At 37.1% G+C, this 14,392-nt stretch overlaps 1 protein-coding gene across 4 annotated transcripts in view; it reads left to right on the top strand.

Moving 5' to 3' along the window:
* The window catches only part of MYO6 (myosin VI), a 115,994-nt gene that overhangs the window by 41,061 nt on the left and 60,541 nt on the right, over nucleotides 1-14,392 (top strand). For all 4 annotated transcript variants that reach the window (XM_054194098.1, XM_054194100.1, XM_054194099.1 and 1 more), the window contains exons 4-9: nucleotides 2,539-2,612; nucleotides 4,748-4,877; nucleotides 5,879-5,984; nucleotides 7,882-7,937; nucleotides 10,219-10,316; nucleotides 11,983-12,147. In XM_054194098.1, the coding sequence (XP_054050073.1) occupies nucleotides 2,539-2,612; nucleotides 4,748-4,877; nucleotides 5,879-5,984; nucleotides 7,882-7,937; nucleotides 10,219-10,316; nucleotides 11,983-12,147 (629 nt within the window). The remainder of the gene's footprint in view (nucleotides 1-2,538; nucleotides 2,613-4,747; nucleotides 4,878-5,878; nucleotides 5,985-7,881; nucleotides 7,938-10,218; nucleotides 10,317-11,982; nucleotides 12,148-14,392) is intronic.

Raw genomic sequence — 14,392 nt, 5'->3', positions numbered from 1 at the left:
GTATCAGGAACAGTGTGGCCAGCAGGACTAGGGAAGTGATCATCCCCCTGTACTCGGCACTGATGAGGCCCTGCCTCAAATACTGTGTCCAGTTTTGGGCCCCTCGCCACAAGAAAGACACTGAGGTGCTGGAGCGAGTCCAGAGAAGGGTAACAAAGCTGGTGAGGGGTGTGGAAAACAAGTCTTATGAGGAGCAGCTGAGGGAGCTGCGTTTTTTTAGTCTGGAGAAAAGGAGGCTGAGGGGGGAGACCTTATCACTCTGTATAACCTCCTTTCAGGGTGGGGGTCGGTCTCTTCTCCCAAGTAACAAGTGATAGGACAAGAGGAAATGGCCTCAGGTTGCAGAAGGGGAGGTTTAGACTGGATATTTCTACAGCGAAGGGGTTATCAAGCATTGGAGCAGGCTGCCTGGGGAAGTGGTGGAATCGCTATCCCTGGAGGTATTTAAAAGATGTGTAGAAGTCATGCTTAGGGACATGGTTTAGTGATGGTTTTTGTCAGTGTTAGGTCAATGGTTGGACTTGATCATCTTAAAGGTCCCTTCCAACCTAGACGATTCTGTGATTCTATGGAGAGAGGAGGAGGAGAAGTCCTGCACTTGGGTGCCTCTCTACCAGCAACTGCGCGGTGCGTGGGTGGTGTGGGTCTGCTGGGCTGGCAGGGAAGGGCCACGGTGATGGGGACCAGCCTGCTGCTTCATGAAGGTACCGTGCACAGTCCCCATTCCAAGGCTGTTGTGATACAAAGGGAGATTTTGCTTAGCCTAAAGCTAAAGCGTGCCTTGTGTGCCTCCGCCAACACAGGGATGTGCATGCAAGGGATTTTGTGGAGGAAGAGGGTTTTTTCTAAACAACCCAGAAGTTGCAGGGTCCTTTGAGAAGCATGAATGATTCTGACCGTTTGAAGCAAAGCTGTACTTGGTCACGTAAGGGAAGAAGGGGCTGTTACTCAGTGGAGCTACGCAAGCCAGAGGGAGGCTGCAAATGGCTGCTGAACCTGCCTCTGCTTCAGGCCGATCTGGTGTCAGGGGTGTGAGGCAGGGCCACTCCTCGGCCCTCTGCGGAAGGAAGGGGGAAAGATTGAAGATGAAAACACAGAGGCTCTTGAGATGCTCCCATTATCCTTTGTCAGTATCTTTTGGTTCATCAGGAAGAGCCTTGAAGGAGATGTTAAGAGCTGCTTACTGAGCTTCAGGCATCCTTGCAGGGCGAGGTGGCCGGGCAGGTTGAATTCGGGTCATAAGAACTGGCAGCCCATCCTGCACATTTGTGTAAATAAGTTGGAATACATTTTCCCCTGCTGGAGACCTCGAGAAAGGGCATTGGTCCAACTCGGTCCAACTTGAGAAATAACTTTGTTGGTCATTACAGACGAGACATGTGTCTGTGGCCCTTGCGTGAAGAGCAGGATAGCGGTTACAATTACAGGCACGGTGCTTACTCCATCAACAGTAGTCAGATGTATACAACTTCTTACGTGACGCTAATACTGTAAGGTTTACCAGTATGGTAGTCAGTCAGTTGTAACTAGACAAAACAGTGTTGTGCACTTGAATATTAAGCAGTGAAAAAAAAGAGGATTGAGCATATTTTGAAAACAGAAGCTGTGTAATGAGTAGTGCCCTTAGTTGGTTTAGGGATAATGTTTTTAATATTGTTACAATGGGAACTGGTAATGACCTCTGTAATTAATGCTACCAAAACTTTCCAATGCTTTGTAGCTGAAAACAAGAACCAGCTTTGCCAGAATGTGAACCTGTATGGTCCGAAGCTTTCTGTGCGTACCCGCTCACTCCCTTGAGCCGCTGCCTTGTAACATTTCAGTAGAGTTGGTTTGGTTATTTTATATTAACAAGCTAAGAAAAAAAATAGATAGGTTTTGTTTTGTTAACATTTTTTTTTCCTCCCCCTACCATTTTCTTTGAGGAGGCCTAGTAGCAATGAAATTCAGAATTGAAACACAAGAGGTTGCACTGGTGCCTGGTGTTGGAGTGATGCTTGCTGCTGCCTCTAGGACAGTATGTCCCCATTGAATCAGTGAATATTAATATCTAAAAATCACCAGGAGACAGTAGTTATTCTAAAGGTCCATTAGATGATATTACCCTGTGGACACTGTGGCAGAGATTGGAGTGGGGAGCTGGAAGGAAGGAAGGAAAAGGTTGGTATTAGGGATTTTGGTAGGCACCAGTTTCTGCGTTTATGGGACGGCGTGGAGAGAGGCGCACCATATTTGTCTGAAAGGCTGGTAAAAGGGAGCCTACGCTGAGCAGGGCCTGTGTCAAGTCTCCTGCAGTCCAGTTCCTTGTTCAGCAACTCTCTGTAGCTCCAGTTGTAGAGTAAAGAGCAGGTCTACGGTTTTTAAAACATATATTGAATCAGCAGTTCTGCCTCAAGACAGTATAAAGAAATGATAGGACTAAAATATAACCAAAGAGAGGGGAAGTAAAATTCCCAGTAATCCTAAAATTTCGTGGTTTGGCTGTACGTGAAGCTAGTCCTGAGCCCTTAATGGTATATGATTGTCTTTTACTTGCAGGTTCCCTTATGTATCTAAATGAAGCCACTCTCCTTCACAATATCAAAGTTCGGTACAGTAAGGACAGAATTTACGTAAGTATTATGTCATGACCACCGGTCTAATGATGTCCTTTAAAAAAATAAACAAAACAAGTGTTTACAATTCTGTTTTTTCCTATAACAGAAAGTAAACAGAAATGGTAACGCTGGAAGTTTAGGAGGCTTAGGCCTTTCTTTTTTTTTTTTTTTTTTTTTTTTTTTTACATTATACCTTGTTTGAGATCTGAATCACATTAATCACATTAATGTTAGCTAATTTTTACCAGGCAGAGCAATAGATTTTTCTCTACATGACTGTTCATGTGCAACCATAGCACAGCGTTGTATCATAAAGGTCTGTTCCAACAGGTAACTTACTTCGGCAGTAGAGTGGCTGTTAACAAAGATAGTTTTCTTTCTTCATTATTTTTGAACGAAGCAAACAGGTGCCGTCTTTGACACCTCCTAGCTCAGATGTCCATCTTAATCTTTTATATTGCTATCAAATTGCCTAATTGTACTTAATGAATTCTGACTAAATTACATTTTGTCCTTGCCATCTGCCCGGACACTGACAGCTGTGAAATAGAAGAAAGATAACAGTTTTCTTTCTTTCTCATTTTTGATTCTAATAGAAAGCTGGTGATGATACGAAGTACTTCTACATATTTTCTAAGTGTCTGTGTTAAAATAATCAACTTTTGTGTTACCATACTGTTCTAAAGTGAATTGGAGTTAAAACCACTGTATATAAATACAAAAAGAAAGTATAGTTGTTTTCCTTTGTTGCAGTTAACTTTGCATAGCTATAAATTCTTTATGGCTCAAGATCAAGCACCAGCTTTAAAATAAATAAATAAAAAATGGCCATTTGAACACTGTTCTGGAAAAATAAGAATTAAAAAAACAAACAATAAAACCCCCAAGGAAGTAAAGTTCTAAAACTGAACTGGTTATGAGGTAGGATAGTATTTAGGTTCATAAAGCCTTTCTTCATTGTAAACAAATACTACTAGTAGATTGTCCTGAGCGGATGTATTTTCTGGAGAAAAAAAAAAAAGGTTCAATTTATATTTTTAACTACTTTTCCTTTGTAATTTTAAGATACAGTTTGAATCAATATTTTTTTTTTTGCTTTTTGTTTAATGCTCATTAACATTTGCAATTTTTTTACAATGTTGATTTGTAATTAACAAATGTAATTTAGTAACAAGCCCTTGTTACTAAAGGGAAAACTAATGTTAGTACTTGCAGCTTTTGAAGAAATGTTTTCCTTCAGTGAAATAACTGCTGAAAATAGAAGCATCTAAGAAAATTCATATATTCTGTGTGATCCAGCCTTATATCAACATATAACGATAGTGTCTAAATTTAAGTTTCTTAGGGGATATCCTCAGTAGCAACAAACCAAATAAGTTATTCAAGCTGAAGTTTTATCTGACTTTCTTCAGACCTTTTCCTGCAAATCTGCCTTTTTCTGTGATTCAGACGTCTTTTCTTCTTGCATGGAATCCAGCCATTATAACCAAGCTATGAAAGTTTTTTTCAGAAACCTTAAAAAAACCCTTATCTTCAGTCTTCCTTTTCCTGTGGAAAGGTAAAAAGCAGTCTTGGTTTGAGGTTATTCTCAAATTCCTTCTCTGTGAGAGAACATTTGCATTCTGTATTTCTCACCGTGGAAGCAGCCATAGCTAATTTCTTTCGGCTGAATGCTTTTATTGCCTGCCTTGAGCGTGTTCCCAGACAGGATCCCGTCAGTCCTTCCTGCTGAGTTGCTTCCATTAGATATTGAAAAATTATCCTCCTCAGTGGAGCAGAGTGTGTTATGCTAGCCAGAAGCTTAGTTTATTCAGTTTTGCGGAGGAGGTTGTGGTGTCTTATCCTTGATCCAATCACTCGGACAATAGGAAATAATTTAAAAGGAGATTGGGAGAAAGGTCAAATTCAGGACATGTTCCACAGCTCAATGGTTAGGAAATTCTCCTGAGACATGATTTTTCAGAGAAGTCCAGAGAAGATAATTAGAGGAACTCTGAAAATATATCCCTTTTTTTATCTGCGTTAGCTGGAGAGAATTGTAAATGTAATTGTTATGCTTAGGCTATAGTCTTCAATAGTAATAGAAAATTGCTGTTAACTGTTTGGTTAGATGCTAGCTAATAGTTTGCTGTTAATTGTTTTCTTCACAGACGTATGTAGCCAACATTCTTATTGCAGTGAATCCGTATTTTGATATACCTAAGTTTTATTCTTCAGATACTATTAAAAAGTACCAGGGTAGATCACTTGGAACGTTGCCACCACATGTTTTTGCTATTGGTATGTATTGAGCATGTATTTGTCTTTTACAAAACAAACATTAAATACTTTGCAGTTATCCCCTAGATTGCCACCTGTAACAGCAATTAATTTACTTTAAACTGTTACAAAATAAGAACACTGATTGCTAAGATTGCAAACCTTCTCACCCTTAATATGGAGTTTGAAGAACTTGTAAATTAGCAATGCTGGCAACCTTGTTGTTATTCTCTACTTCCAGCGTTTTATGTCTAAGCAATTTAAATATAATTCACAACCATTAAAAAAAATATTCAGATTTTAGAAGTGAAGAATGACATAATTATGATTGGCACTGTCCTTCAGTGTAGTGATTTCCTTTGCCTTTTATTATGTTGCCAGAGCACATGCACTGTTTCTTTTTATATGCTTGTATTATAGGCAGAAAATGCATTTAAAGGTTATTAACAGGATAAACCTGGTTTCAGTCACTTTAAGAAAAAATAATTTGGAAGCTACAAATCAACATTTGACTTGTTAAAAACCTTCTCGTTGTGTTGCATTTCATTTTGTAATCAAAAGTATAAAAAGCTGAGGTTTTAGTACCTGTTGCATAACAAGAAAACTACTCACCTTTTTCCAAGTTTCCTTGTCTCAGATGTTACTTGTTACAAAGTGCAACTGAAAGTTTGCCTGTAAAAAAGGGCACGTTTAAAGTAAGATTGGTTACAATTTTGTAACTGCATTTAATTCAAGAGATTTAGTTCTAGGTGGTGGGTTTTATTTTGTCCCGGATATAGTTGAGTAGGTCTTTGTTTTCAAAGACTTTAAGCTCTTAAATGTCAGTGTTTGAGGGTGAGCAACTATAATATAATTGAAAGGGAAACAGACTTCAGTAAGTTGTGAGGCACTCAATTGTAAAGATTTACTTCTTTTATTCCTGAAAATGTTACATTTTAGTTTTTGTATTGTAGCTTAACTTTATGCTCGTAACTCTCCTGAATATTAATTTTTGTCATGTTTAACGTGTTCTTCTTTTTAAGCTGATAAAGCATTCCGTGACATGAAAGTGCTCAAAATGAGTCAGTCCATCATAGTCTCTGGAGAATCAGGAGCTGGCAAGACAGAAAACACTAAATTTGTTTTGAGGTTTGTGCTTTTGGATCAAAGTTATTCATTGAATTTCCTTTGTTGATGCATTTGGTTGACATACAGACAGAGGGAAATTGTAATCAGTCGGTTTAAGCCACCGTTCAATAAGATACTTCTACGTACACTCTAATACAAGAAATTCATAGGGTTAAACTTAAATGCTGACACAATAAAATATGGAAATGGCTATATATTCACAGAAACCTTAACTTTGTTGTAGTGACATCATGTAGTAGTTATGGTTTATGATGCAGTCATTTTGGTATTGCACATCTGGTATTGTGGTAGATAAAAACATAACTCTGCATTTTAACTGTATCTTGCAAGACTGTTGGTTTTGCCATAAATGTGCATTTCTGTGTTTTCCCTGTCTTTGCTTCTTTAGTTTGCTTAAGCATCCAGGGTTTTTAACTCTTGATTTTGAGATTACTGGAGAGATTCCTTATTATACTTTACCCTAATTTACTGAATAAGATTGAATAATGGGATTTATTTATTTATTGATGTTCATGTATGACGAATAGTAAATCAAGCATATTAAACTACGTGGTGGCTGTGTTGCTGACGTATATCAGCCTTGCTTTCTCTTATGTGATTTTAATGTGTTTGACCATATTTGCTTTATACTTTAACTGCTTTATATCACTCTGGAACACTGTAGCTGGAAAGCACTGCTCCATTAAATTCACCTGTATCGTAGTTGTCCTGATGATCCAGGGAAGCACAGTGCAGGCAGTGTGAATACACTCCCTTCCCCACCTTGTCCTTGTTTCCCCAGTATAAATCTGTAATTCCCTCTTCCCTGACATCATGTATTCTCTAGTATCTCTAGTATGTATGTACAGTAGCGGTGTTATCTTCCACATCCCATGAATAATTGTCACGGCTCTCTGTCCTTCGTACTGCTCTTCTCTGCCCTTGTGCAACCTTTAACAGAGCTTTAAGAATTACTGCAAGGTGCTGGTAACGATTTTTACAGGGAACATCCTAACTTAGATCCTAGTAAGAGTAAAAAAGAGACGGCAGGAACTGGGAGAACATCTCCTGAGGAATGCTTGCAAAGGAGGTTATTATTCTGCTTCCCAGCAAAAGAAGTTCTGATTACACAGCAGGCAAATATTGCTGCTGCTTCTCCCCACCACCCGCTCCCGTGGAGTCCGTGTACAAAACATCATTGAGTTTTAAAAGCAGGACGGTTTTTCCCTTGTGTGATCAGAAAGCAAAAGGTACTAATACAGCTCTGTTAGTACTCCTGAATTTTTTTTGGAAGGCCTCATTTTGGAGAACTGTTTTTAACTCGACCCAGATTTATTTGTGAATTTCCAGAAAGCATGCCCTGTGCGCAGGGTTGGGGGGAAGCAAGCTACAGCTTTGGAGCAATTACGTTGTGGAATTATTTTCAAATGCTTTCTTCAGTTGCTAAATTGAATCTTACCTTGATTATACACCTGCAGTTTCCCATCTCACCATCTCCATCTGGGATTTTTAGCAACACTAATAGTTCTGACCACAGAAGCTGTATGCATGGAAACAGTCTTTAATTCTGGAAATACATATGAAACCTTATGCGTTTACTAAAGTTATTGGTAAATACAGATAGTAAAGTAATAGTTTCATTATGTTTGTGTAAAAGTTTGATTTCCATATGCAAGTCTAGAAGAAGTTTCTAACATGTCGTGAAGTATTGAAAAAAATCTGCAGTCTGCAAGAATATTTTTGTTTTAACAGAAAAGAAAAGTCAAACTGCATTTATTTTAAAAACGTAGGTATTTGGAACTTGTAATCAATATGCTTTCCCTTTAGTAAATAGTAAGTATTTAGTAAATGCTAAATCCTATTGAATTGGGGCAACCTGATCCATGAAAGATACTGATATTTCTATCTTGCTTTACAGGTATTTAACAGAGTCCTATGGTTCTGGCCAAGATATTGATGATAGAATTGTAGAAGGTATTGAATTTTCTTTAATTGAATTAAAGGTTCCAATGGTTTGTTTGATGGGATTTTTTTTTTTGTTTTGGTGTTTTGGGGTTTTTTTGGTCAAATTGGAAATGCCAGTCATCAGTAACTAAATAAAAGCTAGGATGGAAATACTATCAGGCTACTTAGGGCATCATTTACCAGTAGTTTACTTTGATCTTAAATTCTGAAAACATCTTTTATTTGCGATTCACTTTATTTTTATTTAGTATAGTGTCATATAATCCTTGGTATATAAAATCTTTAGGTGTATGTTTGAGTTGAACTTCACACACATGTGTACCAAAGACTGGATTTTATTCTGTATGAAATCTGCAAGGGCAAGATTATGTCCTCATTGCTAGTTGTTAGTACCAGGAAAGAGTACTTTCTCCTCCTCACCATAAAGTTCTCAAAGTCAGATAAAGGAGGGAAGTTCTTTTAAATTATGGTTCTGCATCATTTTTCTGCATGTCTTTCTTTTTTGTCAGAAAGCATGTAATTAGGATTAACTCTTTCATTGTGTCTATCTTCATAATAGGCTCCCAAAACAGGTCAGAAGAGACTGTGTTGATCATCCAGTTGAGCCTCTTTAATGTTGCATGCACTCCCTAATTGAACAGAAAATAACTTTTTGAGAAAACATAAATATCTCAAAAACAAACAACCCTCAGCCAATCTAATAATGCCTCATATGTCAGTTTTAGTCTTCTACAGCATATAGTAGATTTATTTCAGAATTTCGTTACTCTCTGTCTTTTTCTTAAGCCAAAAATGTTTAGCTTTCCTTTTGCTTTATATTTTCTGTTTTCAAATTCAAGACACTGGATTATTCAAGAGAAGTACTTCAGGCTTTAATCTCTTGTTGCTGTAGGTTTGCTTAAACCATTTCCTTAGTGAAATCCACTGTGTGCTAAAGGAAATCAGGAAACGGCCAAGAGTTGGATAATGTCTGACGCAGTATGCCATAAAATCAATTGGTCCTTGTAGGTATTCTTAGAAAAGTGTGGGGTTTTTAATCTAAAACAGCATCTGATGCATGAATTTTGGAGTGTTTTAGGCACAATTTTAATGAGCACGCTTATTAGCATTACAATACAATCTAGTAATAAAAATTAACATTTGTATTACTAGAGGAACTTTTAACCTATCTGAAAGACATCTTGCAATTTGGTTTTGCTCATAATCTTTTCTTCAGAACTCTTAATATTACATAACATACCTGAATAGTTATCAAAGATCTCTTAAGAAGTCAGTTTTGAAAGTCAGATTTGCGATTTCATAAGCTTTAAGTATTTAAAAAATGAAAACCTAGATAAAACAAAAATGTTAGTGCTGATGTTGTCCTACTGAATGATGCATTATCATCCATAATTTATCCAACTACTGTAGTTATTTCTTCATTCTTTAATTTTTGTAGGAGCAGATTTGTAGATGGATGGAGTTTTAAATCTGAGTTTCTGCTCGCTTAGTTTCCAATGCATATTTTTTTAGCTAAAAGCCTTAAAAAATCTTGCAGATCTTTTTGGTGGTTTATTGTTAGCCCAGTTCTGTAAATCGGTTTTCTTTGATCTTCAGAGCTAGTAAATGCAGTCTTTCAGAGGTCTTGTGTTTCATAACTACTGACCATTTTCAAACTGCTTAAACTGCGCCTGATGTGTAGAGAGAGAGAGATATATGCTTGAGATTGCTGCCACTCTTTCTGTATGGGCTTTAAGGCACTTGAAAACTGCAGCCAGTGAAAAATGAAATCACTCAATCACTTAATTGACCTAATTTGAAAGGGCATTTTAAAATTGTTTTTGGAATCAACACACTCTTCTAATGCGTTTTTTTTATTCGCTAATCAATCTAACATGTTTCATGCATGACATTTAAGCGGCACTTTTGTCTGTGGGATAAATGGGTAGTTTAGATTTTATGAATAACAACTCATTGGGAAGTGTCAAATTGTGTGTTGTCTCGTATAGTTTATGATTTACCTACTTGCTGTAGAAGAACATGACTGAATAATTTTCAGTGTTTGTCTGAATTTCTTACAGTATTGATGCAAATAATTTGCAGTGTTATGTGATATTTAAGTACTTCATTGTAAGTTCCACTGAAGTATATCCAGTACAGTTTGCAAAACTGATTATTCCTAATAGATAATATTTTTTCCTTGTTCCAAATAAGTTCACTGAATAGTTAGTACATATTTGTTTTCTCTTTCTTTTTTCATAGCTTATTAATCAAATTCTAACACTTTAAAAAATTTTAACTTTTTAAACAGCAAATCCCTTATTAGAAGCCTTTGGAAATGCAAAGACTGTTCGCAACAACAACAGCAGTCGTTTTGGGAAATTTGTTGAAATTCACTTCAATGAAAAGGTACTGGAATTTTGTTACATGTAACCAGTGATGATTTTTTTGCTGTAAAATGTAAATGCTAGACTGGAAGTAGGCTGAATATACTTATTAATCTTGCACCAAATAGCTACTGTCCTACTTTACAGATCTGATTTGTATTCTATCACCTTGAAAGGAAAACCAAAGCCTCACAGTACTGTGTCACTGCTGGAAAACAGTGGGTCAAGTCAGCAGGAAAATTGCCTCCATCCACAAAAGAATACATATTGTTCCCTTTGTTGCCAAAAGGCATATCTAAAGAATAACTTACTTGCTGTTACGTATTTACGCACGAATAAGTAAGAGTTGCATATTAGATATAAACAGATTTAAATGTAGCTTAATGCTTTAATACTTTAAATAATGATTGATATTTTTATGTATTTCTATGAAATTTTGGGACCTCACATTAGTATTATGTATGTGAAGAAGTCATGGAATTGTTTTTTGTCAGAAGTACTATTCACTGTGTAGCTTACAAAAAACTTACTTTGTTTGGGTGTAGTTCTGCTTTGATAGCGTATGTATACACACATTCCATAACTAAGGATGGCTGTGTGGCTGTCCGTTGTGTCCAAGTTGAGAACCTTTGTCAATGGATTAAGTATGTGCCTCCTCATCTTTCTGAATGAGGACATAAAGAAACAAATTCTTGCAGTTCCTTCCTGCAGAATTTAAGCTCATGATCTGCTCTTGAGCTTGTGGTCTTTTCCTAAGTTTTCATCACTTGGTTTTGTAACTAAACTGCAGATCCTTGGTTAATAGTTTAGATAGTAAATAACTAAATTCCTTTAAGGGTAGAGGGACTTTATCTGTTGGTCCTGTGCATGTTAATAAACTAATGGAAAGGACCCACATTTCTACTTGGAATGATGCATTCATGACCTGTCAACTTATCTGTCAACACTTACATGGTGTTTCAGATTACTTGCTTCAGCTGAAGCAGATAGCACTTAGAGTATCTTCAGAAACTGATTAAAAGCCTGTTTCAGCATTCCAGTGCAAGATCAGCCTGTGTAGTTAAGCCCCATTTTTACAAGACTTCGTACTTCACAAGACTGCACTTTGTGGTGACCTTATTAGGTCTGGTTTCTCACAGGAATGTAAGTACAGACTAGGGCCACCTGAATGAGTGGATGACTGCATAACCATAGCCAAATTTGTCAGTCAGTAAGGCCTTCTTAGTTGCTGCAATGTCCATAAGCTCAGGAATTTCCTTGCTATTAAGATTGGTATAGGCACAGGGAATTTTATCATAGGCCAGATGATGGTCTCAGTGAAGTGCAACTAGAGAAGGTTGTAATGGCGCTTACTGCCATCCACTGGAAGTGCAAGGGTGGCTGTAGCAATGCCCTTTGCAGGAACTACTGAAATTCTACCAAGGTTTTGTGCTTGTTGAGGTGAAGCAGACCATTCTTTTAAGAGGAATGTATATATATGCAATACTTGAGCCGGGGAAGAAGTTATGGCAAAGGCAATGGTTTCTTTTCTAAGCTTAATATGTGTTAGATATAGATACATTTTAATCTTCTTTGGAGCAGTGTCTGTTGAGCAAGTCATGATCAGAAAAATGTAAACTGAAAACTTCTGAATCTCAAATAATCCAAAAAATATTCAGATAATCAGAAAAAATATTTCTTTCTCCTAGAACTCGGTGGTTGGTGGATTTGTATCACATTACCTTCTGGAGAAATCTAGGATCTGTGTGCAAGGCAAAGAAGAGAGGAATTATCATATCTTTTACAGGCTTTGTGCTGGTGCTCCAGAAGACATTAGGGAAAAACTATACCTAAGCTCTCCTGACAACTTTAGGGTGAGTATCAGAGTCAGTGTTTGTAAAGCTTCTCCTATTGCCATACATGGATTTTTCATGGAAATCTTATTAAAATCTCTATTGATTATCTTTGACAGACTCTTTCCTGTTACAAAAGTCAGAATATTATTTTTTTTTGTTAAATCTGTTTGATCCTGAAATAAAGCTACCTACCATTTTTCCTTATTGGAGGATGCCCTGTAGTTTTTCTCTGTCTTAAAATTGAGGAACCTTTGCTTTTTCCAAAAATACTCCGTTGCATACTCAGCTGATGTTAATGTTGTGGTGGTTTCGTCTAGAGGTGTAAATTGTGAATTTCTTGATTGTGATCTAACTATTCTGTGGGTAACCCGTCCTTTAAGTCCTGAAAACTGCATTTATTTCTTCTTATTCCAACCATGTATTTAGGAAGACGTAGGAGTTGTTCCATGATTTGCTCTTAAATTATTCGTCCCTTACGCTTCCTACCAAGGATCCAACCGCAGTGACAAGGCTGTTGTGCTTCTGTGTTCCAGTCTGTGTGGTTTCACATCCCTTGTCTTTTCTACTCTATTACACCTTATTCCTATCATACTATACTATATTGTACTGCTCCAGTTTTGAGCTTCTCCCATTCCTCTCATCATACTGCTCTGTCATTCTTGGTCACTACAGGTTACATGATAAGACCTGCCAGTCCCTTTCAGCTGAATCCTGTTATCTCCAGTTGACCCAAAGGCCATGCTCAGCTCTTCCTGACAAAATTACTTCTATTCATTAAACATGATCCTCCCTCTTAAGTTTTTGTTCACCTCATTTGTACTTTCCTGACGACTACTTACTATTTCTGAGTTTTGGCTATCTTTCCACAACCTGTTACTGGTCCAGTCACTCAAATAATGGAGAAGCCAATAAAATGCAGACAAAATCAGTGCTGAATGTAACTCATGACTATACCTAAATGAAAGTGAACTTTAAATAAACAGCAGGGAAATAATACTTGAATCATTGCGCATACTTCTTTTAAAATGTTAGGTTAATGTTTAGTGGCAGGGAAAAAACAGAGTAGAATTTTAGGAGTTAGGAAAGGAAGGGAGAATGAAACAGTGAGTTATGCTGCGGTGTACATCCATATTTGTAAATAGCCATCCCAGCTCAGAAGGAAACAGTAAAATCCTTGGGTGAAGCAGAAGTCGTGGTTGAAAACAAGCTCTTAGATAGTGTGGGCCTTTTAATTCAATCCAGTGTGCCTGTTCTTAGGACTTCTGATTGGTTTATTGCCTTCTTGTCTTCTCTCCATGCTTTATTTTTAGGGTTTTTGCCCTTTTCTGAGATTATGTGGTTTCTCCTGATTAACCCTGATTCTGTGTTATGTTTCTAGTAGCATTCCCTCAAACAGTCTGGCTTTCTGTCCTACCATTATGTTCTTGCATTCTTTTCCTACCATTTTTCCACTGAACGGTTTTACTACTTCAGTTTAACTGTTAACTTTTTCCTCCAGCTTTCCTTCTTTCTTCTCCCCTTCTCTATGTTCAGATTTCACTGAGTTGGTTTCAGAAATGATCAACAAATAACATGATGTTTCTCTTTGCTTCCTTTCCTTGTCAGTCAAATTTTTTTCTCTATTTTGTTTTCTGTTTGCCTGAGTGACTCCAACCCCATTTCCCTTATTTTTAAATTATCTTTTAATTTCTCAGTGTTTTAAATCTTGATTATTGCAGTAATTTTTTTTTCTTGAGAAATGAATATTATTGAACTCTTATCCAACCAGTGCAGCCTTACCAATAGAGCTGTTTCTCATTGTTTTCCTGATTGTCCCTTCTCTTTCTCTTCAAAGCCAGCTTTTGCCATCCCTCTCAAAGTCCTTCTAAGACTATTCACATCTTACACTGTCATCACCAATTTTACTAGTAAGGTGAAGACTCTTGCCTTCAATCATTCATTCCTGCTCTTTAATTATATATAAATATTCTGGTTGGTTTTTTGTTTTGTTTTATTATTCTTTTCCTTTTGACAATCACACTTGAACTGTAAATAGCTACTAATAATCACCATGTTCTTTCTTGACTTGTGTTGCAAAGAAAAATATTTGCAAATCAAATCCTATTGGTAAATGCTGGTCAGTTTTTTGCTTGTTTTTGTGTTCTGTCATTTGTCTCCATCTCTCTACTGTCTCTTGGCTTATGCCTGGTTTGGAATCTCATGGGAGCAGAATTTTGTGTATTCCTAAAATACACAGACCAAATTCCTACCGGGGCTTTGGAAG

The sequence above is a fragment of the Rissa tridactyla genome, chromosome 3 (assembly GCF_028500815.1).
Source record: "Rissa tridactyla isolate bRisTri1 chromosome 3, bRisTri1.patW.cur.20221130, whole genome shotgun sequence".
Classification (NCBI taxonomy): Eukaryota; Metazoa; Chordata; class Aves; order Charadriiformes; family Laridae; genus Rissa; species Rissa tridactyla.
This window is presented reverse-complemented; position numbering and strand designations above follow the sequence as displayed.